This window comes from Ascaphus truei, chromosome 7 (assembly GCF_040206685.1).
Source record: "Ascaphus truei isolate aAscTru1 chromosome 7, aAscTru1.hap1, whole genome shotgun sequence".
Taxonomy (NCBI): domain Eukaryota; kingdom Metazoa; phylum Chordata; class Amphibia; order Anura; family Ascaphidae; genus Ascaphus; species Ascaphus truei.
In genome coordinates, this window is record NC_134489.1 from 51,515,954 (window position 1) to 51,543,457 (window position 27,504).

Consider the following 27,504-nt stretch of genomic DNA (forward strand, 5'->3'; position numbering starts at 1 on the left):
TACAGGTATTTCCCTAATATAGGAGTGAGAACTACCAGGGGAAGAAGCACAGAGTAACCATATTATTTGATACCAGTTAATGCCTGAAGTGAAGTTTGACTGTTCTATGGCGAGCATTATGAACAGCTGTGAATAAAGCTCGTTTGTACTATAAATGCTCATGGTGCCCATCATTGTGTTATCTGCATAGCCATGCCCAGCCTGCACAGACCCAGCACACTGAAAAAGGTATGAGATTGAACACAGCCTTGTTTAAAGTGGTGAGAAAAACTTTGTGAACCACGTAGGATTTTCACATATTTCAGACCTAAAATGTTATTAGATCTTAATCTAAGTCCTATTAATAGCTCAAGATAACCTGAACAAACAAATGACACAAATCCATATCTTTAACATGTATTTATCCACAAATGATTCAATACCCATGTTTGGAAAAAGTATGTGAACTTTTAGATTCAGTACCTGGTGTCACCCCCTAGAGCAGCAATGAGTTCAACTACTATAAGCTAGTGATGTACCGAACACCGGGTAATTACCCAGTACCGGCTTAACCAGCGCTTTTTCAGCTACCCGGACACGGCAACAGGGGGCTGGGACCGGTACCAGGTCGGAACCGGCACCGGGTAATTTCAGAGTAGCTGAAAATACTTCAACACTTACCTGTAGCCGGCGACGGAATGTGAGGAAGACCGCGGCGACATCTAGGAGCAGCAGCAGATGTCCTGGTGGCGGTAGCAGCAGAAGTCCGTGTTCAGCCGGTGGGAGCAGCAGGAATACAGCACACAGCCGATGTCGGATGTCTCCCGGGCTGCCCAATAGGAACATTCCTGCTCCGGTCACATGGTTCCCCGGCTCCCACCGGCATCATCTGTGTGCTGTATTCCTGCTGCTCTCGTCGGCTGAACAGACTTCTGCTGCCATCGCCACCAGAACGTCTGCTGCTGCTGCTCCCACAATGTCGCTGCGGTCCTCCTCACCCTCCGCAGCGGTCTTCCTCACCCTGCAGGTAAGTGCCATCTGGATAACCGGGTACCCGTCATCCAGTTTTAGGAAAATGTCAGACCTTGTACAACTCTACTGTAAGTGTTTCCTGTAACTGCTTGTCAGTCTCACATCGGCTTTGAGGAATTATGACACCTGGGTAGAGTGACTGATCTTGAACTTTCTCCATTTGTAGACTGTGTGACAGTGGATTGGTCGAGCCACACATCCTCATAAAACGGTTATGTAACCCTTTCTAGACAATAACTGCTTTTATGAGGTCCTCTGCGATTTCTTTTGATCATGACGTTCTCCCACACACCTGTATGGTGAAGACCAAACTCACAAAGTTTCTGACCTTTTATATAGAGTGGGGCCTTCCAAACTCTTCCCAGAAGATCTACCTAATTATTTAAACACCTGATTGTAATTATCCCCTTTAATTTAGCTGATTTAAACCAGGGTTTCACATTTGCACATACCCTAACTCTTAATTACTCATTGTTTGTCTAATTCAAACATCATTTTGTTTCAAAAGACATGAACTTGGTTAATATAAACCCTATTGGATATTTCAGAAGAGACTGGTTTTGATTCAAGAAGGTTTTCATGGGGAAAAAAACTATGGAATGTTCATAATTATCATTTTGGTTCACAAACATTCTCACTCTCCCTCAATGCAAAATCCTTTAGAGCTGGGAAAGGAGCATTCACAAATTTTATTTAATGTTATAAACTTTGTGTTAATGCTTCAAGCAAACTCAATAGCCAGAAAAAAAACACAACACAATTAAAAATATACACATTATATACTTTAATTATAAGAATTTAAATACATTAGTGTTTACAAAATAAAAACTGCAATCTACAGGATCTGTGAACTTATGAGAAGGCTTCCTCCCCTCCCCCGCTCACCACTAAACGTAAAGTACCAGCTTAACATTAAGACATCTAAGCACATAGTTTGGGAAACTAAAGCTTAAATTCAGTGTAAACCACAGCCTCATATAGAATTGATATTATTAAGCCATCTGGCAAAGAGGGGGTTAGTCTCTGCATTACCTATCCCTCCTACAGCAAAAGGGTTTAGTCTTATTTAAATTAAAGGTAGACTTTCAGGTGCAGGAAGGAGGTGAATTTAACACCCTTCATGCATATCACCATGCTGCATTGTATAGTTACATTACGTACGAACTATATTTACACTCCTACCTTTCTCTTTAGAGGAAATAGTAGCTATGGCACTTAGGGGCCTATGCAGAGAGCAGCGCTATTTCAAAACTCGCCATTTTTTGGCGAAAGTCACGCAGAAAAATGCAGAAAATGGCGAGTAACGGAAAACGCGCCATTTTTTGTTTTCGTTTTCAAAATCTCGCCGCGCGGCTGGCGAGAAACTACATCTCGCCAGTCTGAAAAATATCCAAATTCTGAAAGGCGCGCTCGCCATCTAGCGGCTGTTTTTGCCGCGATTTTCGTCAATTTTCTCCGCCAACTAAAGTTGGCAAGAAGCCGGCTATAGGGGAAAAAAAAAATGCGCGATTTTTTTTTTCTCTCCCTTTCAGCTGCGCGAATCTCCTCCTTTACAATTCTCCACATGCAGTAATGCTAAAAATAGCGGATTTCGCCCTTTTCTGCATATGGAGAATAAAACTCTCCATTAAAGCTACGTTTTCTGAAACTCTCCAATTTTTAAATTCGCTGCTCTCTGCATAGGCCCCTAAGTGAAGTTCTAAGTTTTACCAAGATGTAAGGGCCTTGGATCTTTGCAACACAACACACTTTAATGGCCTATTCTAGTTAATGGATCATATAAAAAAAGGTTCCTTACAGTTTAGCATCATTTCACACATATGGCCCTAAGTGAATAGTTCATTACAATACACGGTGGCAAACCAAATATTTTATGCTGACATGCTGGTATTTCCAGTACAATGGTCTTGTGACCCACAGAAAGGTTAGGCCCCCCACATATTCTGAAGTACAGTTGGGGTAAAAGAAAATACCAGTATATATAGTATACAAAATATTATCATGGTAATTATTTAATGGGCAAAGTTGTCCCTAGGAGCTTGCAATTTAAAATGGTCAGCTTTAAGAACCCACCAGGCTTACTATGTGTGGGACTTCCAGGTGAACTGCAGGGTGCAGAAAAATGTTGAACTCCAATAATATTTTGGGCTCCTATTTCTTCAAGCAGAAGAAACTTTATGTATAAGTCCATAACCATACTCAGTATCACTTTATGTTGCAGTATTATTATTTTTTACAAACAAACTGGTACTTTAAAATATTGCTTTAAAACATTAACACGATGCACATGCACACTGGTGGAGAACTGGAGAAACAGTGAACGTAAAATAAAATGACAGAAATCAGGCCATCTTGAAATTGTGATGGTATTTATGACACTGGAAAGCTGAAGTGCATGGCGATTCATTACAAATAAAACTGGCTTCTGCTTTTTCTAAAATAGCACAAACGTGTCCTTACCCTCACTGTTGCCAACAAAAAATACAGAATGAAAACTAAAAAGGACATTAGCAATGAATCTCAACGCTCTTCAGTCTTCCAGTGTTGAAAATGACATCACAATTTCAAGATGTCTGACCTCTGAATCCCAAGCAGAAAACCACAATATCGGAACAATTTTATTTAATTTTATTTTGTGTAGCTCCCCTTACGTACAAGTATATTTTTAATAGTGTTTTGAAGTTACACTTTAATAAGGTATTTGCAATACACCTTGCATGCCCCTTTTGATGTACACGAGTTCAACTCTATAGTATATTGAATATGTTCAATAATATTACTGCCTTATTAGGTACTGTAAGCATTACGTTCCATTCAGGTGAATTGGCTTCACTAGCAAGACGACAACAACAACAACAACAACTTTGCAGGATATTTAATAGGAGACCCTTATCCGTAACCATATATGAAAAGTTCAGAACGGACACACATGGACTAACCTGATTCTATACAAAGACGACAAGAACAGAATCTGAGCAAAACAGACATTTTTAACATCCCAAGAAATGAACAGTGAATACAACTGTACGTTTACGCTTTTTTGTCACAAACATTATTAACCTAGTCTACAGTATGAACCCTGGAGAAAATAAAAAGCTATGAACAGAAGCATGATATTTCACTATTGCTTTACAGACTAGAAGTGTGGTTGCAACACGTGAAGGTGTACAGTGATTCGAGACTACAGTGCACACAACACGTCTCACATTTTGTATACAGTTAAAGCAAGACTTGCATTATTACTGTTCATTACATATCAGACACAGAACTATAGACTGTTATTATGAAGCCTAATATTTCACCACATTAAGGGGCTTTTAAATTAAAAAAAAAAAAAAAAAAAAAGAATGCGATGACAGAGGCAGGGATGCAGCCACCTCTAGGTTGCAACCCTCCCACCCCATATCTGGTAGGGTTTTACTTTGCATGGCATCTTCCAAAAGCAAGAGGCGATCAAGGGAAACTGGTAGCATCCGATTACAGGTAGTTCAGCTTAGGTACATGGGAACAAATTAGTTTGTCCAAGAACATACAGAGTAAAAAAGTGTTAAAGTCTGGAATCAAATCCACAGGCTTTCAGGCCTGTAAAGTTTCAGTCATTGGAATGCAGTGACTCATTGCGAAAATGAATTGCATCAGACTTCAAACGCGCTTTATGAGGAGTGCAGTACATGTAAAGGGACTTGTGAGGTTAACCCATTAAAAAATAAATAAAAAGTATGAATGAAAATACAGTACCTTCCCCAAGACTAATGCAGATAACAGAATGCACACCATAACATTCAATAAGAATTCCATAAACGTCATTTTTTTATCCAGCACTACTTGAAGAAATGGTGCACTCCCACGACTCCATTGAAATGCCTCGGATGCTCAGCAATCACCCGTCTAGGTGAAATAAGATACCTGTGAATACTCTCTCCACAAGAGAAAGAACCAGTACTGCAGAGGATTTATGAATAAAATGTTCAAAGTTTTATTTGAGGACGCATCGACATTTCAGTCCTCAACTTGGACCTTTGTCAAGATACCACATATAATAAAACCGTAGCTTAAATACATACAAACGTGAACGTAATAAATGTGACCCAAACATAATTTATGTGAAAAAGTGGCGCCAAAACAGGATGGAAAGCAGTTTCTAAGCAACGTTGCCATGTTTGTATATTATAACATAAAAATGTCTGGAATACAGTGTCACTCAATCATCGCAACATGAATGGTCTCAGACTTCAAACACGCTTTAACAGGAGTGCATTATATGTAAAGGGACTTGTGAGGTTAACCCATGTTGGTCCATTAAAAAGGTATGAATGAATCTACTGTACCTACCCCAAGACCAATGCAGCTATCAGAATGCACACCAGAACATTCAATAAGAATTCCATTAATGTCATTGTTTTATCCAGAACTCCTCAAAATCTCACTGATCGATTTACTTGCATCTTGCAAGTTCTGCATCAAAGACCAACATGTCACCTTCACTACTGTACATCTCCTCCTGATCATAAAGCAAACCTGACTTTAATGAGCAAGACCGCACAAAGTCTAGAATATGGACTTTGGGAATCCAACAAGTGAGAATACGGTCAGGAAACCAAATGGCCCCAACACCGGACTCATGGAAAACAAGTTAACTACAGTAATTACACATCTTCAAGACAACAAGGTAAAGTCTTCGTTTTTAATCTCCCATGCCTTAGTATTCCTGCAGTTGCAGCATTTTAGTCCGTATTTAGAAATAAAAGGCCACAAATCCCAGAATGCTTATGGTTAGAAGTTAAAAAAAACCTTTGAACAATCTGACTTGAACATACAGTAGATCATGCTTCCTCGAGCTTTTGCCAGACCTTATTATGTTTAGGGAACATGGTGATAAATAGGAACATCTCTTAACAGGATCTATGTGCCAGGGGGTAGTATATCTTTTTTGTTTGGTTTAAGGGAGTAAATGTGTGGTGGGTTGATCACCTACAGATTCCTAACACCAGCCCTGCAGTAGAGCAGCCATAAGCAGTACTGTGAATGAGAGTTATGGCTCATTTAACCCTTCACCGTCTACATTAATTACAAGCAGTGTACAAAAACCCTTTGGCTTCTGAAAGGGAAATGCAACACAGAACCATACAAGAAGTAAAGTCAAGACCAACTTCCCTCTTGTTAAATCTAGTACCTCAAATACACACTTTATAACTGTACTATTCAATACAACAGCATTTACACAGGAAATTACCTGCACGATAATCGGATGAGTGCAATGATCACTAGGCCTCAAGTGAGCCACTGTACATGTGCACGTGTTAAGAATGCATGGCCCTAATCAGTTACGATTACATCTTTAGTTTCTACGTGATACAGTAATTTACTAAAAGCTGGCGCTTCAAATGAAACCAATGCCTCCACTTAAAAGGCTCGTGTCGCAATCATGCACATTTTACCCCCCAACAAATATAAGAGGTTACAGCTAGGACTTACCCCCTGGTATTCCCCAGCAAAAGATCCTGCCAACAGGACCAATATTGCCAAACCCTATTGTTGATTAAGTAACTATAAACCAAACCCTCAAGCAGAGATTTACAGGCACAGTACAGTTCATATGTTCATCTGTATGTTCTGTATGCAGACAAATGTGTGACGCACATCTTTGCAGTGTGTGTATGGAGTTCAGAGTATGGCATTTCTACAATTCCCCGAGACATCAGAAGACTCCAAACCGCTCTGTAACTGCATCACAACATGAAAATATGATCTTCCCAGTACTGCTTATGCCTTGATTAATATCGCGCAGAACCCTACATTTACTTTATGAATCTATCATTCAGTATTGACTTATTGCAATCCATTTTTTTGTATTATTATTGTGCATGTCTAGGTCTCTTTCCTATAATCCAAAGGCTTTTTTTTTATCCCAAGATGTGTAATATTAATATCTAGAATAGATACAGACACTAAAAATTCAAGTAAAATGAACCGTATTCACATCTATTACATTGAATACATGTTCTAACACCTACAGTATGCTGTTTTATAACTTACACAAAACATTTTACATTCTTAAATATTGGACGTCCACTGTATTAATTTGTGGGCTGTGCCATATCATAAAAGACATTGAAAGGAATGTGTATAGATCATATAGTTTGTAATTGCAGTCTTGCTTCTCTTTTTTCCAATGGTATCAGTCTGTAAGCTTTGGCTTTTAACGCGATATTGTATATATTGATGAGGCAACACTGGTAAGAGTTTAAGGCTTGCTTGTTGCGGTAGTAAATTCCCGTTAAGCTGAGTTGATTGTCTTGCCAGCTATCTTGTGTCTTCTGGCTCCATTTTGATGACTTTCCTTTCTGTGTTGTTTAAGGCTGTATGTGAGTAGTCCTTTAGCATCCCAAGACTATCTGCTGGTAATAAAAAGACATCTTTAGCAAACATAGAAATTGATGTAAAGCATCATTGGTTTCCTAAATTTCCCTACGTAATGTAAGCTAGACACAGTTCAGTTATGGTGACAAAATCCATCCACCGTACAGCAAAGAAACTCATGCGTATATCTATAAATCTTCCATTGGTCTCAAACCTACTTCTTTCACCCATTCTCACATGTCATACAGAGGTTGAGCTGCAGACAAGAATTTCGGGTAGTGATATGCAAAAGGACACATTGGGCATAGCACTTTTTGAAGACTTATTGAAGCTTATTCAATAGAGCGCACTAGTGCAGATTTGGCCCTACTGCAGAGAAACTCCCACTCTAGTTAATGAGTTCCCATGTGGTAGGGCCAAATCGGCACAAATCAAACTATATGGAATAAGCCCTATTGTATCAACGCAAAAAAAATAGTTCTAACGCACTGTACCATTTTCTGCATGTTTGTTTACCAAGACCATCATATATTAAGGCAGAGACACAATGATCTCATCTAATCATTGTCCTAGCGCCACAGAATTATTTTTGCTTCCAAAGAGACACAAGATGAAAATGATGCTTATTTACATTAATCTTGCTTCAAAATTGCCTTGATACATCAGTTCCAATATATGTGACAAAGATAAAATATCCACTGAACTGATGGCGGACGAAACGGGGATGACTTCTCCCCTTCCAGTGACGGAAACAATCATGTGACCGATTCTCAAAGCAATCACGTGATCAGAGTGCCGGCACTCAACGGGCTAAAGAAACAGTCCTGCCTAAGACAAAAGTGAACGAAGTACAGTGACATGTTTAATAGGTTCAATGTAACCAATTGACATTTTGTTTTAAATTAAAATACTGTTTTAACCCCGTGAGTACAATGGACCCTTCAGGCAACTGGCGATCACGTAACTGCTCCTTCTCCCATTTCCCCGATCTCTCCATGCAAAACAACCACTCTAAGGTCATGACGTAGCCACTATATCATGGGACTCCGGGGAGCACCAGAAGCCATGATGTAGTGACTATGTCTTAAACAACTGCTTTGGAGAGTTTTCACAATCTTTAGCCAATTTGTTTTGGTGATATGATTGGTCAGTCCCAAGATAAACAGTTAGCGTTGTTCTGACTTCTGTTTGCAAAGTCATTGTGATGCCATCATTTAGTTAGACGGATTAAATATAAGCAGCTGATATGCTTCAATTCAGAGATCCCAATAAGAAGAGGTACATAATCATTTGTCACAAGATAGACGTGGGACAATTACTATAATTGCGATCTTTCTAAGAAAACCAATGACACTTAGAACATGTTTAAAAAACGTTTGACTGGTTTAATGCATCAATCCCTCTCCCCCTTCACCTATGCGAGTTAAAATGTGAGAATCTTGCCCCCTAAAAAAAATTAAGTGTTAAAAATTATGATTTTCACAAATTCTACCATCTGCAGTTACCATGGTAACCATTTGATGGCTCTAGGGAGAGCTCTATTTTAAATCTCCAGACACTTGATTATAGATCTCTTGAACAGAGCATTCAAGTTTAAAAACAAGAACAGCGCGGAAAGTGCAAGATCAGATCCTACAGGGAGTAAAAAAAAAAAAAAAGGAAATGCAAAAAAAAAAAAAAAAATGGCGCTCAGCGTAGACGGCGGCTCTATGTGAACTCGTACATTTTCAGTTCACATTGAATCATGGAGCATTTTACACCTCACCCTCCAACACTGTAATAATTGCATCCTATCACCCACCTGAACACTGCGAGTTGGTCTCACTGCTGGAGTACAGTCTGCTCAGCTCGTTGCACAGTTGCTTCCCTAAGTGCTGTTCTCCATCTGACATCACTTGCTGCAGTTGTCGACTGTGGTGATTGGACATGCGGAGGTTTAACGGCCTTTCCCCTAAAATACAAATGGTCAGTTACAATAACATTTGAAAATAGAGACATTGGTGTTGAAATGACCACCATGGTGTTGAAATTGCCTATTTCAATTTGAAGCCTCACCCTGTTTGCCAAAGCAGACACTTGTCAATACAAGTTACTGTACAACCCTACAGAAAGCAGACAGAGGTCGCAGGGAATTGAGATTGACTACTTATGCCTCTGGCTTATGCTTCTTCTGAAGCAGAAAGAAACCTGTCCTATTGCTCGCTGCAGTTGTCTACAAACACAGGGCGATGAATGAAGGAGAATGTGGAGGTTTGTGCTGTTCCAGGAGCAGAAGCCAGATGGTGTGAGTCTCATCTTTTCACCGTCAGGAAAAGCATCACCAATTACAAAAATAATGTATTTCTTCTTTAGTATAGACCAGTGGTTCCCAACTATTTCTCAAGAAACCCCTTGTTGGGTGTTATTGAAGACCGGAGCTGGGAACCACTGGTATAGATGGGCGTTTAACATTAACATTTTGAGGCGATATTTTACAAAAGGATCTGCCTGTCTTTAAGGAGACAAATTGAGGTGATATATTTAGCATTTCAATATAAAGATAATAGTTTCATCTTGCATGCTACATTGTATCTAAACACATCTGTAGGCTTAGATATAAATTCACATTACCTTGCCCATCTGAGCTGTCGGATGCCATGGCTGTGGGGCTATTCTCTTCTGAGTTCTGTCTGTAAAGTCCCGTGGAAAGACATCTTTCTGGGTACTGCAGCCTCTCATACCCGGAGTTACGGAAAATCTCCATCTGATGTGCCACCACCTTTTCTAGTTGAACCTAAAACAGTCATAGGCACAAAAAAGAAAGATGTTTAAATCCAGCACAATCGTAATTGGAGATCACCATGAGATCTGATGTGCCCCTCAACCCATCCTTTCTTGCACCAGGATGGGAATCACATTGATTTCTGCTCCGACAACCCCTGGTTCCCAAAATTGTTACTGGTAAAAGTAGCGCCAGTTATTCTTGGAACTTAAATCTGCCACATCGCGCAGGCCAATTGGAAGCTGCAACAGATTATGTTGTGGTTTTCGATTGCACAAGCCAACCAGTGAGATTTAAACCCCCCATTTTGTTACCCCGGACAGGAGCAGGAACAGGCTAGAGCTGGGGTGCGCAAACTGGGATGCGAGATTTTTCTGGGAAAGGGTGTAACCCTTCCAAAATATAAAGTCCCGTAGCAGATTTATAAATGTCACTCAAAAGTAAATCCTTCCTGTGACACCGGGCTTGTCGCATTATTTCTCTGTGGTGCAGGCATCAAAAAAAAACATTATTTCTAATAAATAAGAAAAACATTTTTTTTAATCAAATATAATCCACCTTTAATTATTAGTTAGGAGACCAATTATTTCCTGAGTGGACCCTAACATTGTGTGTGTAATTTTCATTACTACTTAAGACATTTAAGTGCCTTATCCCTGCAACGCTTTGCAAAGTCTTTTGTCGGACAAAAGGTTAACAGAGAAAGGCAAGAACTACCGTAGACAGCATAGAACATGTGAAACAAAAACCGCCCCATCATGGACATCTGCTTTAAAAAAAAAAAAGGGGGGAGCTATGTTCTCAGCGAGGCATTGAGGATAGATGGGAAAACATGTAACATGACATGCATTACGGCTTTGGAAGAGCTATTGATCTTCCTGTTATCTCTGGGAAGGTTGAATATGCTGTGTGGGGGATAGAAGTGTGAAATAAATGGCTAGTTGTGAGATGCTTTGTAATTAGTTGAAATGAAAAAAAAAAAGGAGTCGGAGGATGTGGTGTCAGAAAATTCAGCTTTAATTAGGGAACTTCATGATCTTTTAATGTGGTGACGCTGTTCCTCATGTGATATTACATCTGAAACATTGCCCTACAAGAATGTCACGAGGTTCTACTAAACCCAATCATCACCTAAAGCTACACGGAGAAGGCTGACAAAAAACACGTAACTGGGTGATCCATCTGGAACCAAAAATCAACTAATAGTAATAAGATTATTAAATCTCTGATTGCTGGAAGGCCTGGCGACCACTGGTCTACTGGATCCCAACCACGTGATCGCTAGGTGTAGCGATCATGTGGTCGCGGGCAGGCCCCTAACGTATGTGAACAAGAGTGGAGGATACTAAGATACAGTTCACTGCTTCATTGGAGTGTTAACTTTTTCAGTAAAGGAGGTCTGGCGACATGAGCGACACGGGACGCCTGGCATTTCCAGTCATGTGATCACTTCCGACGCGATCAAATGACCACACCGCCCCCTGTCTGACAGAAATGGAAGTGGAGCCCCCGTATTGATCGAAACCACTTTGTCAGAGCGGTTATCCCGATCAACAGGTACGTCATAAGAGTACTCTAAGAGGTTAAGTGGAACCTAGACTTAAAAAATACAGTTTATAAAAAGGTGAAGAGTGTTTTCTTTTTCTACTCCTTAGTACCAAAAATATAATTCTTCAATGTCATAAAAAAGATAGAACAGCAATATATTCACGGGCAAAAGTCGAATCCTACAGTAAATACTATGTAATAATGAGCAGTGGCATTTTTGTAGGGAAAATGGCCTTGAGACCTTGAGCTGACAAAAACGAACTTATATCTACAGTAAGCAACAATAAGTAATTCTGATTTAAATAAAGAAATGTGGTAGAAAGGAAACGTATCCCCTCTCCCCACTCCAGTTAGTATTCCAACCCCATTCTTAATAATTTCAGTAGCTATATGGAATTTCTTGTTGATCTCTAAAAGAAAGGTAACAAAACTCTGCTCCCCTGAGCTCTTCCGCCCAAATAGCGCTGTTGAGTGGGTTAAAGCCTTTACATTCTGTAGCATTTTGCTCACCTGCAAATTATGAGCCGTCACTTCCTCCCCTTTAGCTTTTGCCACAGCAAGTTGCTCCTTTAATCCCTCCAGTTGCTGTTGTAGTGCTAATAGTGTCTCCTGGTAATCTGAGAAGCCATCCTGTGTAATAAATGGGTATTCAGTTATCCAAGTATAGCATCATGTGCTGCAAGGGCTAGTTACAGACTCACATTGTATAACATCAATTAATCATTTTTGCTGCTTTGCAATGGATTGCTTCACCCAGAATCCACTGCTTTTCTCCTGTTAAAGGGTTATTGGCTTTCCTCCCAAGTGAGGCCAATCACATCATTAAACCTAACTACAGTTAAAGCTGCATCTGATTCGATCTGCCACGGGTTGCTCTCTAGCCTGACAGCTGGAAGCATTTTTACACACTTCGTAAGGGCCAGAAAAGTTGCCATTTTCGATCCATGGCAAACTGGTTCTCAGAACATTTAAAGGGCTAACATTTTTTTTCAGAAATCCCATTTCCACAATCTGTTCATGGTTTTGCCAATGAAATTGAAGCCAAGTCACGGTTTGCAGGTCATTGGCCAAGACTTACATACAGTATTCCTCCCCAAATGCTCCTTTTATACAAAACGTGGAGAGATACCTGTAAACACACCTGAGAAATATGCTCATTTGAATATACAAAAATATACGAAAAAGTATAGAAACTGACAAGTTTCCCAGGTATTTCTGGTGAGTACAGGTTTGTTTAAAGGAGGGGGAGGAAGAAAAGGTCTGCTTTTTCTCTCTCATATTAAATCAGGGGGCAAAGGAACTTCCAGGACAGGTGCTGTCTCATGTAGTGGCACTTCTTAGTAAACATTGCCCTGTATCTTTATAAAAAGCACCATCATTTAGTGAGACATTGCGATTGTACTGCGTTAATCAGTATTATAATACACTGCATATGTTCATTATCAGGGGGTAGAAATATTGGCCTCTCATCTTGAACGGTTGCTGTTAGACCAGTAGTATCTTGAATTCTAATGTATGACACATTTGGAGCTGAAGAAGAAACTGAAGCATCACAGTGAATAGGCATTTTTGTTTTCCAGAACAAGTGGGGAAAATACATCTTTTGCCAATAAGGCCAAACCTTTTTAAACAATCACAGAGCTCAATCTGTCTATTCTTACTTCAAGCCAGCATCTAAAAAAACAAAGCGTCAGCTTTGCATGACAATTCTGGCATTCAATACAATACCAGTAAATCCAAATTTACAATAGAAGTAGGGATATATTCCTTTATATAAGGGCATTTGTCCAAGCAACTGAAAGGATTGATTACAGGTAAATGTACAATCCCACCAAGCCAGCCAAAAATACAACCTTTTGACAATCTAATTAGGTTGGTAAACTAATGTAACTCTGCTAAATGCAGATATACTGTAGGGCTTATTTTGCTTCTTTGGAAATGAATAACTGATTGCATTGCTTAGGGGCCTTTGAATGGGAGAGTACTAGTCAATATGACCTATTTTGAAAATGAGCTCCATGAAAATGTCATTTAAAGCAGATTACCTTTTTTATTTATTTTGTTCTCAGGTGTTTTTGGTTTTATTTACATTTAAAAAGGCCAAAACATGCATTGGAATGTCCAAGTGCCAACTCTGGCTGTTTATTACAACTTGCTCCACTGCACCAGGAAGCAGAGAGCTGTTCTTCCTGTACACTACAAAGAATCTGATCAGAAAACATTTATCTTCATCTTCACAGATAAGGTTCTTTGAAGTATTCTAATAAATCACTAAATTAGAAGGGTTTAGCAGCCATATTCAGGTAGCTTTTGGGGTCATTTTTAATGAATAGAATACACAGTGAGCAAGAAAAATTGGGTTAAAACAGACATCCTTGTGTACAATATTGTGACTACATCTTTAACAAATAAAACATGTTGGAAGAACTGCACCTTTAAATGTGCGGTCCCTCCGAAAACCAAATTAACCAATGGCAGTGAAATGCATAAGAAGTTGCTCTACAAGTGATTGAGACTTTTGTAACAAAAATCAGATACCTATACATTTTGTTGACATTTTTCAGATTGAGCTTCTAATCATGGTGAGCTGAGCTGTGGGAGACGTTTCATGTTTTCTGGCCACTCCACATTTTGTATGATATCACCATGTGCTAGGGGTTTTCACAGGCGAAGTCCCCTTTTCTCTTTCTTCCTCTGTATTGGCTCTCTAACCAGGACAGAGTGGGATAGAGGTTGAGTAAAGACTCTATCCATCCCCATAACAAGGGCTCCCACTTAAAAGAAGATTATCCTTCAGATTGTGCTTTAGGTCTGACAATAGTTGACAGAAACAAAAATATTTTATAAACTAGAGTAATGGGAATTTAACCTTTTAAAAGGAACAATCCAGGCTAGTGATTTTTATTGCAAAGTTCCCTCTGCTTTTTAAAAGGTTCTGCGTCACGCGGGCCAATAGGAAGCCGCACCAATGGCCTGCAGGGATTTGAAAAGCGGCCATTACGTGATCCCTGCTAGCGGAAGAAGAGTCGCTACCGGCACCCCCTACAGAGGTATCTCTGGAAGTGCAGGTCCCAGTACTTGACATTAACGGGGGTTCAGCCTCGGAGACCCCCTAACTTCATCGGCTTGGATTGATGCTTTAACGTGACTATTTTAGTGTCCTATTGCCATTCTTCAACAAGTACTAATCAGATAGGTCAACTCTGATTCTTTGTGAGTCGCACAAATTTTAAGAACAATGGTCTCTGATAAAAAACGCTTTTCTATTAGAATACATTTTTTTGCTCCCAAGTCCCGAACCACCAATTCTCACCGATTTAAATCTTTGAATGTTGACATCTTTGGCTTGCATAATTCTAATACTGTTTGCCTTTCCAGACATACTGTTGCCAGAAAGGATTCTGGGTAGGTTCACACATACAGTATAGAAGGGGTAGCAAATGTCACTTTACCTCTGTTTTGATTCTCTTAGGCGACAACTCATCTCTTTCTTCACATTTAGACCTAGGAGTCAAATAGGTAAATGTTAACAATGGCTAATATTCAGGTTTATCAAACAGGGTGTTGCAGTAAAACTCCATAAATGAGAGAAATATCATAGAACAAGCTTTCGGGAGTTCTCCTCTCTTCCTCAGGTCAGCAATACTGATTAACAAAGGAATCTATGGCTAAAACAGTATAGTATGTTGTTACAACTCACCTATTTGATAAAGCGCTATTTTTAGCATGAAACCGGTCAGAGGTTGTACTGTATACCCCATGGTGTCTGCCAAGCAATAAAAGTTATTTTTTAACTGCATATCTTGCCCAAGCCCCAGATTTTTTGGAACTGCTGTACTTTGTTTCTTCCTGCTTCTGGTTCTCCCTTTATCTATTGACTGGATGCACGCTTCAAAGGACAGCAACAACCAGAAATGTGAGTACTTCAATTCTTATACATGAAGAGGAATATATATGATCTAGGGGGATTTGCCTATTCATAGGAAACATTGAAACACAGTCGTTTTTCACATATGACGGCTGCTGTTTCTTTAATTACTCCACAGAAGGCATTTCTTTAACCCTTTAATGAGCCCTGGAAAAGGAATATGTATCTATAGGCGCCTATATGAATAAAATGACATAAAGGATATAAAAACCAAGCCTGTTGGACGATCAGGAAATGGCTGATCTGAATTATATCACTGTCCAACAATATTTTTAATTTTTTTATGTTCCATGTATGTTATTTGATATGTTTTATTAAATGTTTTTATTTAATTTTTTCACCCTTTGATCTCTCAGCTGATTGTTATTTGTTATATATGCAGTTTGTTTATATGTAGTTTGTCCTTGTTCCAACAGTATTATGCTATGTATTGTGCTTTCTCTTCTATTTTAAGCACATCCACTGGAGCCATTTCCTGATCGTCCAACAGGCTTAGTTTTTATATCCTTTATGTCATTTTATTCATATAGGCGCCTATAGATACATATTCCTTTTCCATGTGTATGTTCTGACCAGGGGGTCAGTTGTTGTATCCCAGGCAGCCCCTCATGTGTAGATAATATCCACACTTAAGGTTATATATTGTATATTTTACATATTCTATTTGGTTAGCGCTACCTGTTTCTTCTCCTTTAATGAGCCCTGCAATCAAACTTACCTTCTAACTCACTGGTTCATGTGTCCACTCTCCAATTAGAGATCTATCACACGTCTATGTAAGACACTTACCTTAACTCTGATGCACTGATCTTGTGAGAGTCACTTCTCTATTTGTGTTGGCTAGTTTTATTAATATGCCGCTCTCTAGTATAAAATCCCCATGCTCTTTCTACCAACTTACTTGGTGGTTCTGTACGTGTACTTGTATGTGACTTCCCGTGAGATCTGACGTGCAAGTGTGAAGAGCTCATCTCTCCTGGTCAGCAGAGCGATGTCCTTCATGCAGAGCTGAGCGGCTGCTTCATTTACGGTCAGCTGAAAGGACAAGCAATATCAGGGCTTCTGCACAGCTGTAGATGCTTCCCAGTGGCTTCATATTGCATTAAAAAAGGTATGCCGCTCTCTGCTTTGTGTTCATGGATTCAAGATCCTATACAATAAATGATCCTATAATTCAACACTCCTATATTTTTCAAGCGCTCCAGATTATTTGATAATTAGGCAAACCGTGGATGACCCATAGAGCAAAGCTAGAGCTGTGTAGCTCTTTTGATAAACATTTATGGAGAGAATAGCCCTATGGGTTAATTACCTGGGCTGTGAAAAAAAAGTTGCCACATCCATATCAATTTTAGAACGTAGTTAATTTACTCCTTAAACTCCTCTCTAAACCTATCCAAGTGCTTTAGATTTAAAAAACAAAAACAAAACAAAAACGCAGCAGTAATCTCACTATATTACAAATATAATATTTAGGTGACTTTAGGGAACATTAGCAGGTTTGCTGTGACCTGTGTTTACCTCGTGAAGAGTCAGGTGCTTCCCATCCTTTCGCTTGGAGTCGAACCTGCCGTAGATCGCACTGTACTTTCGGACCTCCTCTTCCTTTCGGGAGTCCTCGTCTGTCATCTCGAAGATGTGTCCTATCATCTTGGCCAGTTTCTTGTTGGTCTTTAGCAAGTCCCGAACCTCATTCAAGTCACTCTTGGGCAAGGAGGGGACCATCCGCTCCACACACTCTGCTACCGAGAGTACAGCTGCAGCATCTAAGGTTTCACTGGTGTCCCTTGGGGACGCAGGAGACCCGAGGTCTGCTGGGGAAAGGCTGTGCTCGCTCTCGGTGGTGTGGTGGCTTTGCCAGTGTCTCCCTTCACTACTGCTCTGCAGAGGAGAATTCCCCACTCCGTCTGACTTCCCTGAGCCCATACTTTGCACACACGTGGTGGCTGCACACTTTGGGATCTTCAGGTGAGGTTCCCTGGTATTACTGTTCCGCTCATAACTGCTGGAGGTTATTCCCAGCAAAGAAGGGGATGATTCTGGGAGTTTGTAGATTGGAATGCTGCTGACAGGCAGGGATGTCAGAGGCTGGTTAAAGAGGCCCGGGTTGGTGACCCAGTCTCTCAATGCTTTCTGCAGCCTTCTAACATGAAGAGGTTTGCTGGCCATCCCAACCAGTGCCATAATCTCTAAAAACTCCTCTTCTCCTGCTTCGCAAAGCTGCTGAACGTCATCCCCTCCCTGCTGTATGAAGGCATCAAAATAAGACAGAAGGTTGGCTCGTTGTAATATCCGGTACAGCTGCAGCTCCCCGAGGGTTCTGGGTAATGAGGATGACGCCATGGCTGTTTAGCAGGTACAACCTGAAAAAGAGCAACGAAATTATACTCAGTCATTATGCATATATGTAGTGCCATATGATACACAGAAATGTAACAATATTTTAACATAATAATACAGATAAAATTTGTACAGGTCTTCAATGTAGGAACATACAGTCTAAACAGTGTTTTTCAAACAGTGTTCCAGGAACCATTGAGTTCCTCCAGGCATCCCCAAAGGATTCTCTGCAATTTTCAGGTAATTTGAAAACTGTATCAAATAAAGAAGAATTTACAATGCATCTGATCTCAGACCTTAGAGAAGGTTGGGATTCCACAGAATTTCAAAATATAATGATAGGGTTCCTTAACCAAAAAAAGGTTGGAAACTACTGGTTAAAAGAGAAAACATCCACAAGTAGTAACACAGGGTATGGTATTCCTTATTTTGAAAGTTCAAAACTGCCATTCTTTTTAGGACAATTTAATTGAGAATTCTTTTTTTGTCCCAGTGTTTACTTTTTCACTGTGGTGCTCTCTTACCATTTACATATAAATAACCCTTGTAATTGTATCTGTCTGCAAGCCAAATTTTGCAATACACTGCATATACAGTATGCCTTAAAAAAGTAATGTGTTTATTTAAGAAATTCTAAATTGTAAAAGAAATGCATTGTTAAATATTGTGGCAATGTTTTTTGGATCTCATTAAGTAGGGTTATACAATATATATTCCCTAAATTTGTAAATAGCAGCAGAAGACTAGGTTTCTAAATAAAAGTAAAAAGTACAGTAGTTGCACTTTGTACCCAACTATCATAAAGCTTTGGCCACTGATCTGATCTCCACTATATTAAACAGAGACCATGCGAGAAATATAACAGTCCAATGGTGTAAGGCAGAGTCTGAAAGGCAAAGTATATGGGAATAAAATGGTACAATAGATTCTCATCAGCATCTATTTGAGAAGTTCTTGGCCCCAGTCGATGAACATATGAAAATACTCGTTGGTTGACCCATGAGGTCAAGATTTTAAACTTGAAATCTATTGTGAAGCGCCCAAGAGAACACAGATGGCCTGCCTAAGAAATGTGCTGCCTCCTGTCCAATCACCTCCCCTGTCTGAGTGCTGATCTCACTCTTTGTGAATGAGAACTGAAAGCCGATTGGCTGAAAAACTTGGCAGGGTGCCAAAAAGTTCAGGCCATTACTGATTGGATAATGTCCAGAATTTTAACCAATCACAGAGCAGGGATTTCAATAATGCCCGGAATTTACCAGCTTTAACCTATAATGTAGTTTAAATGCAGCTGATTGACAGATTTCAAATCAAGACAAGTATCAGTATTTTAATATTTTTTTGTAAAGAAAACAAACATTTAATATTTTCATGTAAACAAATGCTTTGTTTGGGGAAGTGAGGGGTTACAATCTGTATATCAGCGATTCTCAACATTTTCTGAGCAGGAACACCCTTAAAGGATTTTTTTTTTCAATCTCGGGGAACCCCTTCTTTTCAGACTTCACTTCATACCCTCCTCGCTCACACACACCCTCCTTTTTTCACAGCACACACCCAACATACCCACCCCACATCATCTTCACCCTTTTACTTAACGCACTCCACATATACCCTCCCCATCTTCCACAGCACTCACTCTTTCTTAATCATAAACACCACATTTATAACCTTCTATAACTTACACCACATAATGTTCCCCCACCTCACAGAAAACAGCCACCCACACCATTCCCACACAAAGCCCTCATTCCATCCTCTCGTCTTCCCACACACCTCACACGTCAACTGCTCAGCGGGTGCGTCCTGCGCTGTGTCGAGATAGATAAGCCTCCCTCTCCTATGTGCCAGGCTAAGAGAGGACAGCAGCGTCTATGTACACAGGCAGCACGGGAGGTGCCTGCTGAGTTTTTAAACAGGGGCTGCAATACATGTAGCAGAGAAGCACTGCTGTATCTAATGTCTTTTGGCATGGGGGCTGGAATTAGGGTTGCTGCATACTCCCCCCTCACCCCCAGTTTATACAATCTGACATTATGGTAACGTATGTATGTTAGTGATGCATATGTACAGCACCCCCATCCAAATAGTTATTTTGGTGAGGAGTTTTTTTTTTCAGTCCTTAAAACTGCAGTTTTTGTTTTTTTACTTGTTAATAATTTCTTTGATATGTCATTGTATGTCAAACAGATAAACTAAAATAGCCAATTTGCCTGAAAATTAGCAGGCGGGGAAAAAAGCTTCAAATAAGTAAGATACCCATTGAATCTTTCTAAGGCCCGGGCCATAGAGGTGTGGGGAGAGCGGAGGCGCGCTAACGCTGAGGCTCGCCTGCTTCAGTCAGCGCGATTGCACGGACTTGCAGGCGAGCCTACGTGCGCGAAGGGAGCCGGGGGGGAGGTGGTTGGAGGCGGGGCAGTGACGTCGCTGGGCCAATCGCCCGCGACGCACTGACGTCAATGTCACGGCGCCGACGTCACGGCGCCGTGACGTTGACGCTGCTGTGCTGTGATTAGAGGTTTTCAGCCGACAGCGCGCTGAAAAACAGCTTGGCGCTCGGCTGAAACCTCCAACGCCTCAGCACGCCTGCGGACGCTCGCGTGAGCCCCCTCTCAAGGCATCCTCATTGAGGATGCAGGTGCTCAGCGCGGAGCGTCCGCATGCCTCAGCACGGCTTCCCGTGCTATGGACGCAGCCTATGGCCTCGCGAGGGTGGCGCTGAGCGGGCGGGCTCAACCTCGCCGCGATTAAACACATTGCGGCAATGTGTGTCCAGCGTGAGCAAGCGCCCGAGCATGCGCGGCGCCTACCTGCTTGCCAAGCAAGCAAATATGAATTTGCCGTTCGCGCATCACGTCAGCGGTTTGCCCAATGAGGGCGAACCAGCTCCATGACGTCTTGGCCGCGCCCCCCGAGAGTGCACCTAGCCGGCCACGAATCACCCGGCACGAGCGCCAGCTCCCTGCCTGGCCATGTTTATAGTGTGTGAGCGCTATGGAGCGCATGGCGCCGCACACCCGTTGCTTGAGCGATTTGTGCTCATAGCTTTTGCAGATGCGTCACAAGGCCTATACAGTACATGCATATATTTTTTATTCTTTACAAGGGACTGACCCATAACAAGCTTAGTACAGGTGTATATGAATGCAAGTGTATTTTCTTCAAGGTCCTATTAAATTCATTGCTATCAGATACTTACTGTACTACATTTAACTGTCTAACGAATTATGGCATCCTAATTACTTTGTAAACAAGCAGCAAGAGAAAACCACTGGGGAAAGACAATCTACCTGTAGACAGAAAGTATGCCGAGCTTACGTCAGTCCCATCATTCAGCGCTGTGAAATGGGTTCATAGCTTATGGAATGAAGGCCAAAGTGGAGATTCTCAGGCTATGAGTTTTAAAGGGGATTTTGCGGTAAAAGTGTTGTCAGAATGTATCTAGGTAGAAGGGGTCCAGAGTTGCTGGCCACCCCAAAAATGTGTCCGGGAATCAGGTCAGATTCCTGGAGACAGATAGACACATCACTCCGGTCAAAGTCTTTCCTGGAAAGCAGTTGCGCGACTCACCGCCAGGTATCCCTGCTTCAGCACAGACCAGAAAGGTAAATGGGGCATAGGGATGTGTGTATCCTGGGTACAGTTCGGGGTCCCTAGTTTAATGGGGGTCCCCCAGTATATGCCCAGATCACAAGAACAAGGTATAGAGTTTCTGGGATGCTTCAACCATCAATAAGGTTGCAACGCTGATTTCATGTCCAAATCCAAATTCCTATGTATTTAGAAAAGTAACTCTGAAAAATTGAACCTAAGCAATATTTTGTTCAACTTTTAAAACATTTTCTTATAGGAAGGTCTAGGAGCGCTGAAACGGACCATGCTCGTCTTTTCAGTCAAACCTAGTAAACGAGGGACTTAGAAGAAATTGTGGAATATTTTTATTTTAACATTGTGTATAATGGTAAATGTTTTATGCACTGTATATGAGCTGGGGATTTCCAAGTCTGTGGTTCCGAGGGACCAGTTGGCTACCAAGTTGGTGCCACTAAGTCTGCTCGGGTTCCGGAGTTTAAAGCGACCGAGATTGCCAAGGTGTGAAAGCCATTTGGGCGGAGGAGTTAGCCTCAAGTACCTTCGTCCTCGGCTGAATGGAAGTCATCGGACAACCATCCGTCCAGCCCAGACCTTGAGACGCCTAACTCCACGGGTGGCTTCTGACTCACAGGTGGCAGAGGTGCCAAGTTGGCGCATGCCCCTGTCAGATTTCGAATCCATCCTTTTCCGGCTTCAGCAGACTGGCAAGTCGCTGATTGGCTGGTAGGAATTCTCCCACCCTCAAATTGGCTGGAGTATTTCATGAATGGGACTGAAATACTATAAGAAACCCAGCAGCCAATCAGGTCCTCAGATTCTAAGCGCCAAGACAGCAGCGGCAAATTTTAACAAACCAAAAGATGCTCTTGGAGAAATAGACGCAAGCCAGCTTCAGAAATTTCAAGGCTGAAAATGTTCTACATCTCACTATTAAGGGCCAAGTTCTGAGAAAGGAACTTAGCAGTCGTGGCTGGAACTACATGCCGAAAAGTGTACTAGGACGTTTGTTACTATCTCCCGGTCAAGGGATTTTGGCATCTCCGGAAGAGATACAGCGGTGGTGGCGTCAGGAACTTCATACCGATTTGAGTTCCAGGACTTTTCGGGCTAAGTCCCGATCAACCTAAAGACTTTGTTTTATGGCCTATTTCAACTAGGAAAGTTCAGTTTTGTAGCCCAGACCCCCAGTAAGTGTGTTTTCTCCTGTATATTGTAATCCATTGTGTACATGTCTGTTTCTAAAGGAATAAAGCGCAATTTGTTTTACTTCTTGATTTTGCTCAGTGATATGATCCCGGTATAAAGGTAAAAATCCCTGGTCTCCCGTGACAGCCTCTCTTCCCCTTTTTTAGTTTAAAATTGCATTCCTACACAGACCCCTAAAAATACTTAAATAAATAAGTACAAAAGATTAGCAAAGACATTACTTAACTAAACTGATATCCTATGAAGCAATACCGCTTAGTAAATGTCCCTTTATGGTCCATGCACTTAAATGGCCTAAAGGGAGTCTTCCAGCACAGGAGGGGAGGAACATCTGTTGTTTTTTCCAGTGAGATTGCAGAGTACTTTTCAACTTTGAAGAAATTTGGGCGTAAAATACATGTTTAATGGGGGCAACCATTGCATAAAGACAATTCATTGATTTATTATGAAACAGAAAAATATTTATAAGAATAAGTAGAATACTAGTGTTGGTTATAAAAAAAAAAACTCTGTCCAGAAGTTAACATTTTGAGTTTCTCTTAATGTAGTTCGGTTTGTATAGATCCAGAGGAATTCCTGGATCAATGCTCCAGGTTTACATAAACCTGTATACATACATACATACATGATAAAATGTGTCTTTCTGTACATGTGTGAGTATGCATGTGTATATAATTGTAAAGACTATCAATGTGTAGTAATTAAACTATGTATATATCAGCACCTGTGTGCATCCGTGCTTTGTCCCCTTTTTGACACAAAGGGTTACATTTTGTGCGTGATCAGTTGATCACAAATTGCACAGGTCCCTCTACCCGCAAAATGGTTATGAATGATACAATACCACTCATTCTAAACCGACACCATACAAATGATGATTTACTACTACCAAACTCCAGCCTTCCGCCTACACCCAGAGTCCCAGATTTTCTCTGGGAATCTCCCACGCAGGGCATGTGTAACCCACCCTCTCCCTCAGGCCATGTACAAAAAGGATTCCTAGCCATCTGCTTCCCCCCAAATAATATGAATGTATTGTTAAATAACGCTGACAGTGCACAACAAAGACTGAAAGCCTGGCCCCTAAAAGCTAACAATCTAATCCCCCACCCCCAAGGTCACCATTATAAATACTACTGTATTAAAAACAAGCTTTGCAATGTGCTGCAGCTCCATAAGGAATAAAACTGAACCCCAAAATACAATCCAAACAAGATCATACTTCTTGGATATCTATGCACATGACATCTCTAATTAATTATTTGACCCCACATCTTATAGGGGGGATATGTACAGCATCATGTCACAAACCGAACCATTGATCCAATACCAGTGCAAATTGTGTCATTTTAGCCTTGCACCAATGTATTAAGGTGTACTGCTCCATTTTTTTTTGCTCCACTTGTGCCCCAAGCGTTTTGGAAGAGAGGAGAGAATTATAATGATATCCATCAAAAGTTGTGCCTACAACTGGTGCAGTATTGCTCTCTTTATATGGCATATAAATCTACCAGCTTCAGTTGGCGTTAATCTCTGCCCCTAAGAAATCTGTGCCAAGTGTAAGAAGCAAGATGAATACAATTTAGACATGCAAATATTTGCTGTGTTTTTGATTTATATCCCTCAGACTGAGCCTCACTGATTCACTGCATCAGAACACCAACATCTCACCTATTTGTCTCCTTGGAAGTTGATCCCTGCTTATTATGTATTCTTCTATTGATATGCTTGGAAATGAGATTGATAATTCAATATACAGTACTTCAAGGTCACATATTTTTATTAATAAATGCAATATGATATACAGGGATGGAAAAATCATGGTTGCCTAAAATGTCCCCCCGGGCGCCTGTGTTGTGAGCAGTGATGACTAAGCTGTCAATCACTGACATGACCAGTGCAGCGGTGATTGACAGGTCAGTAACCGCTTAGCGAGTAGTGATTGGGAAGCGTAGCGGAGAAGGGGGCTGGGGGTTTAGCTATTTGGAGTGCTCCAGTATCCTATTTGGAGTGCTCCAGTATTCTCATTGCCCCTACTCTCAATGTACACTGTGGCCTGGGGAGGGGGTGAAGAAGTGTGCGTCAGTCAGTGTGTGTGTTTGCACAGATACACACACACAGTGACAGAGCCGCAGAGGGGGGGGGGGGGGAGCGAGTAGGCGGGGTAGCCAAAACGCAACCCGACTCCCGCCCCTTAAAAACACTGGCTCCTAAATATTTGATATTTATGTCCATCCCTGAATTAGCTATTGCATACTCACCTGTTTCTTATATACAGTGGTTGAAATGTGATGATACTAGGAGGTATGGAGCATAACTTTTTTTTTTTCCCCAAGCTTACACTTCTATTTTCTTACAAAACGGTTTTTTTTACTGCTTATTTGGCACAACAACCAGAAATTAATAGAACAAGGAAATGTGAATAAATAAAAAAATTGACAATATCTTTTTAAAAAATCTTTTTTTTTTTTTTTAAGAAATAGAGTTTTATTTTAATAAGGTTCTGCCCCTTCGTGTTTTATCAGCATAAATATTTCTAAAAGAAAGTCCATAGAGCTTTGCCCTAATGTGTAATAAGTGATTTTTTTAATCAAGCACTTAGACATAATTCCCTCAGAAAAGGAAATATATTATCTTCAATTTACTCAATGTTTAACCTGTACAGGAAATGAATCAATGGTGTTCTCACACTACCTCATTCAGGTCACACTTACAGTAGTTGGACAGCTCAAGCAGCCCAGAGTTTGCCAAAAAATGTACATCATCAAGTCCTTCTTCTATAGTTAGATAAATCTATATATGCAAGTGTGAAAAAAAATAATATACAGTATATAACGATTAGAAGTACACAGATTTTGGAAGTGGGTGCACAAGTTCACATCCCAGTGTCTGCTCTCCCGGTTACCTTGGGCAAGTCACTATCTCAGGGGGTGCTCAACTCCAGTTCTCAAGACCCCCCAACAGGTCCTGTTTTGAGGATCTCAGTTAAGCACCCCTGCTGTATCTCCCAAATTCTATGTAACCTAAGCTATATAAGAAACAAACTAGTATTATATATTGGAAATAAAAGATTTAAATGATGTGCACTCTTGGCAACTTAACTTCTACATATACTCTGTATTATTGGGGATAACAAAATGGCTATTTGCAGAAATACTTTTCTTTTATATTTATAATACTTATATGATTTGTGACAGTCACATCTTTATATGTAATGCCAATATATACCATTACAAGCAGGTGCACTATTATCCCATATACACCACACTTATTTCTGTAGGATAACAATAGATAACACAACCTGGGGTGGGGGCTTTCCTCGATAAATTTACTATAATCGCCAACAGTTTACACTTCTTGCCAAAATTCAAATACTATCAAGAAATACACTATTGTGCCATACAAATCTTACTAACTTGTATAGGATAATACCAGTGGGTCTATTCTTATCAGAGATTTAATAACAACTATTGCTTATACTCCAAATGTTATCAAGAAATACACATTATCCCATATAGATTCACTTATTCAAAATATCCCATTTAATACATTATTCCTTGTGGATCACACTTACTTTATAGGTAAATCAGAAAGTTTCCATATATCCAACACCTTGAAGAATTATTGCCAACATTAAAATCAATACATACACTTTCCTTTCAGTTTAAGAGCAAATGATGCCATATGGATCATACTACTGTAGGATTATCCCAGTTACTCTTATCCAACTTAGTTATTGCAAATATGCTACTATACTGTACGTAAATACACCTATCCTGTCAAATCACATTATCAACATCCCACATTAAACTGTCAATATCCCATTCCCCTTACAGATAACATTTATTTTCAATACGCACATGCTATGAATACATTATCCCAAACAGATCACACATCAATAAATACACCATATAGATTACACTTTGCATAGGGTTATCTAGTAACTCCCCTTTTCCCCCCAACTCCAGAGTGTAAGGATTTTACTGGTTGCAACAGATGCACTATTATCCCATACAAATCAAACTTGTAAAAGAATTAACCTAATAATGACCACACTGTGCACTAGCCCCATTGTTTTCATACTATTATACCATACAGTATATATCACACTTATTGGCACTGAAGCTTTCAATGAATCCACTACATTACCCCACTTATTGCCAATATACAATAAATGCAGTGTTATTGTATACATGCTTTCAAGAAATAGACTATTATCCCAAATAGATCACACTTACTTTGTATGAAGATCAGCCCTGAACTTGTACACTTATTGCCAATGTCCCAATGCACACGAGTCACACTCCTTCCCCATGCACAGGGTACCAGCCCCTTCCCCTTACTATCTCAGCACAGGATACTTGGCTGATACTTCTTCTGGGACTCCAGGAAAATCTAACCAGGGGGGTGTCTGGACTTACTTTTGCACGCAAGGCGCGGGCGGCTAAGCCTTCCTCCCCACACGTCCACCCCCTCTCTTTGGGGCCGGGTTGGGATATTCCGCTCTTGGTACACAGCGCAGCTCTCTCTCTCTGTCTCCCTCCCACACAGGCACCGTGACGCAGATCCTGGCGTGGGAGGCGGCCAGGGCGTGGGTGGTTGCTGCTTGCTTGCTGCATGGAATACCAAACATCAAATCACACTCCAGCAAGGGGAAAGGAACAGGCTCTCCGGGGGGAGGGGAAAGACAGGAGGAATGAAATAATAATATTAGGAGAGAGAGAGAAAAAACACAAAAGCAGCTAGCAATTTACTT

General features: G+C 40.7%; 1 protein-coding gene across 4 annotated transcripts; it reads right to left on the reverse strand.

Moving 5' to 3' along the window:
• Positions 1–3,871: 3,871 nt before the first annotated feature.
• On the reverse strand, positions 3,872–27,504 carry NAB1 (NGFI-A binding protein 1). 4 transcript variants are annotated; one of them, XM_075608360.1, is made up of 9 exons: positions 26,987–27,140; positions 25,463–25,541; positions 17,130–17,971; positions 16,510–16,643; positions 15,133–15,184; positions 12,191–12,310; positions 9,982–10,144; positions 9,173–9,322; positions 3,872–7,409 (listed from the first exon to the last, which is right to left on the reverse strand). In XM_075608360.1, the coding sequence occupies exons 3-9, from the start codon at positions 17,949–17,951 to the stop codon at positions 7,315–7,317; spliced, it is 1,536 nt and encodes a 511-aa protein (XP_075464475.1). In that variant the 5' UTR covers positions 17,952–17,971; positions 25,463–25,541; positions 26,987–27,140; the 3' UTR covers positions 3,872–7,314. The 4 variants fall into 4 exon arrangements, with proteins under 4 accessions (XP_075464475.1, XP_075464476.1, XP_075464477.1 ...); XM_075608361.1 differs by lacking the exons at positions 25,463–25,541; positions 26,987–27,140 and adding an exon at positions 27,170–27,504; XM_075608362.1 differs by lacking the exon at positions 25,463–25,541 and having other exon boundaries at positions 3,872–7,406; positions 26,987–27,142.

Bases quoted from the DNA above. Each gene is read 5' to 3' on its own strand.
- NAB1 (XM_075608361.1), bottom strand. From the start codon at position 17,951: ATGGCGTCATCCTCATTACCCAGAACCCTCGGGGAGCTGCAGCTGTAC. The intron at 15,185-16,509 runs GTAAGTTGGTAG...TTTGACTCCTAG, and splicing joins TACACGTACAGAACCACCAA to GTCTAAATGTGAAGAAAGAG. The intron at 12,311-15,132 runs GTAAAGTGACAT...TTTATTACACAG, and splicing joins CTAAGAGAATCAAAACAGAG to GATGGCTTCTCAGATTACCA.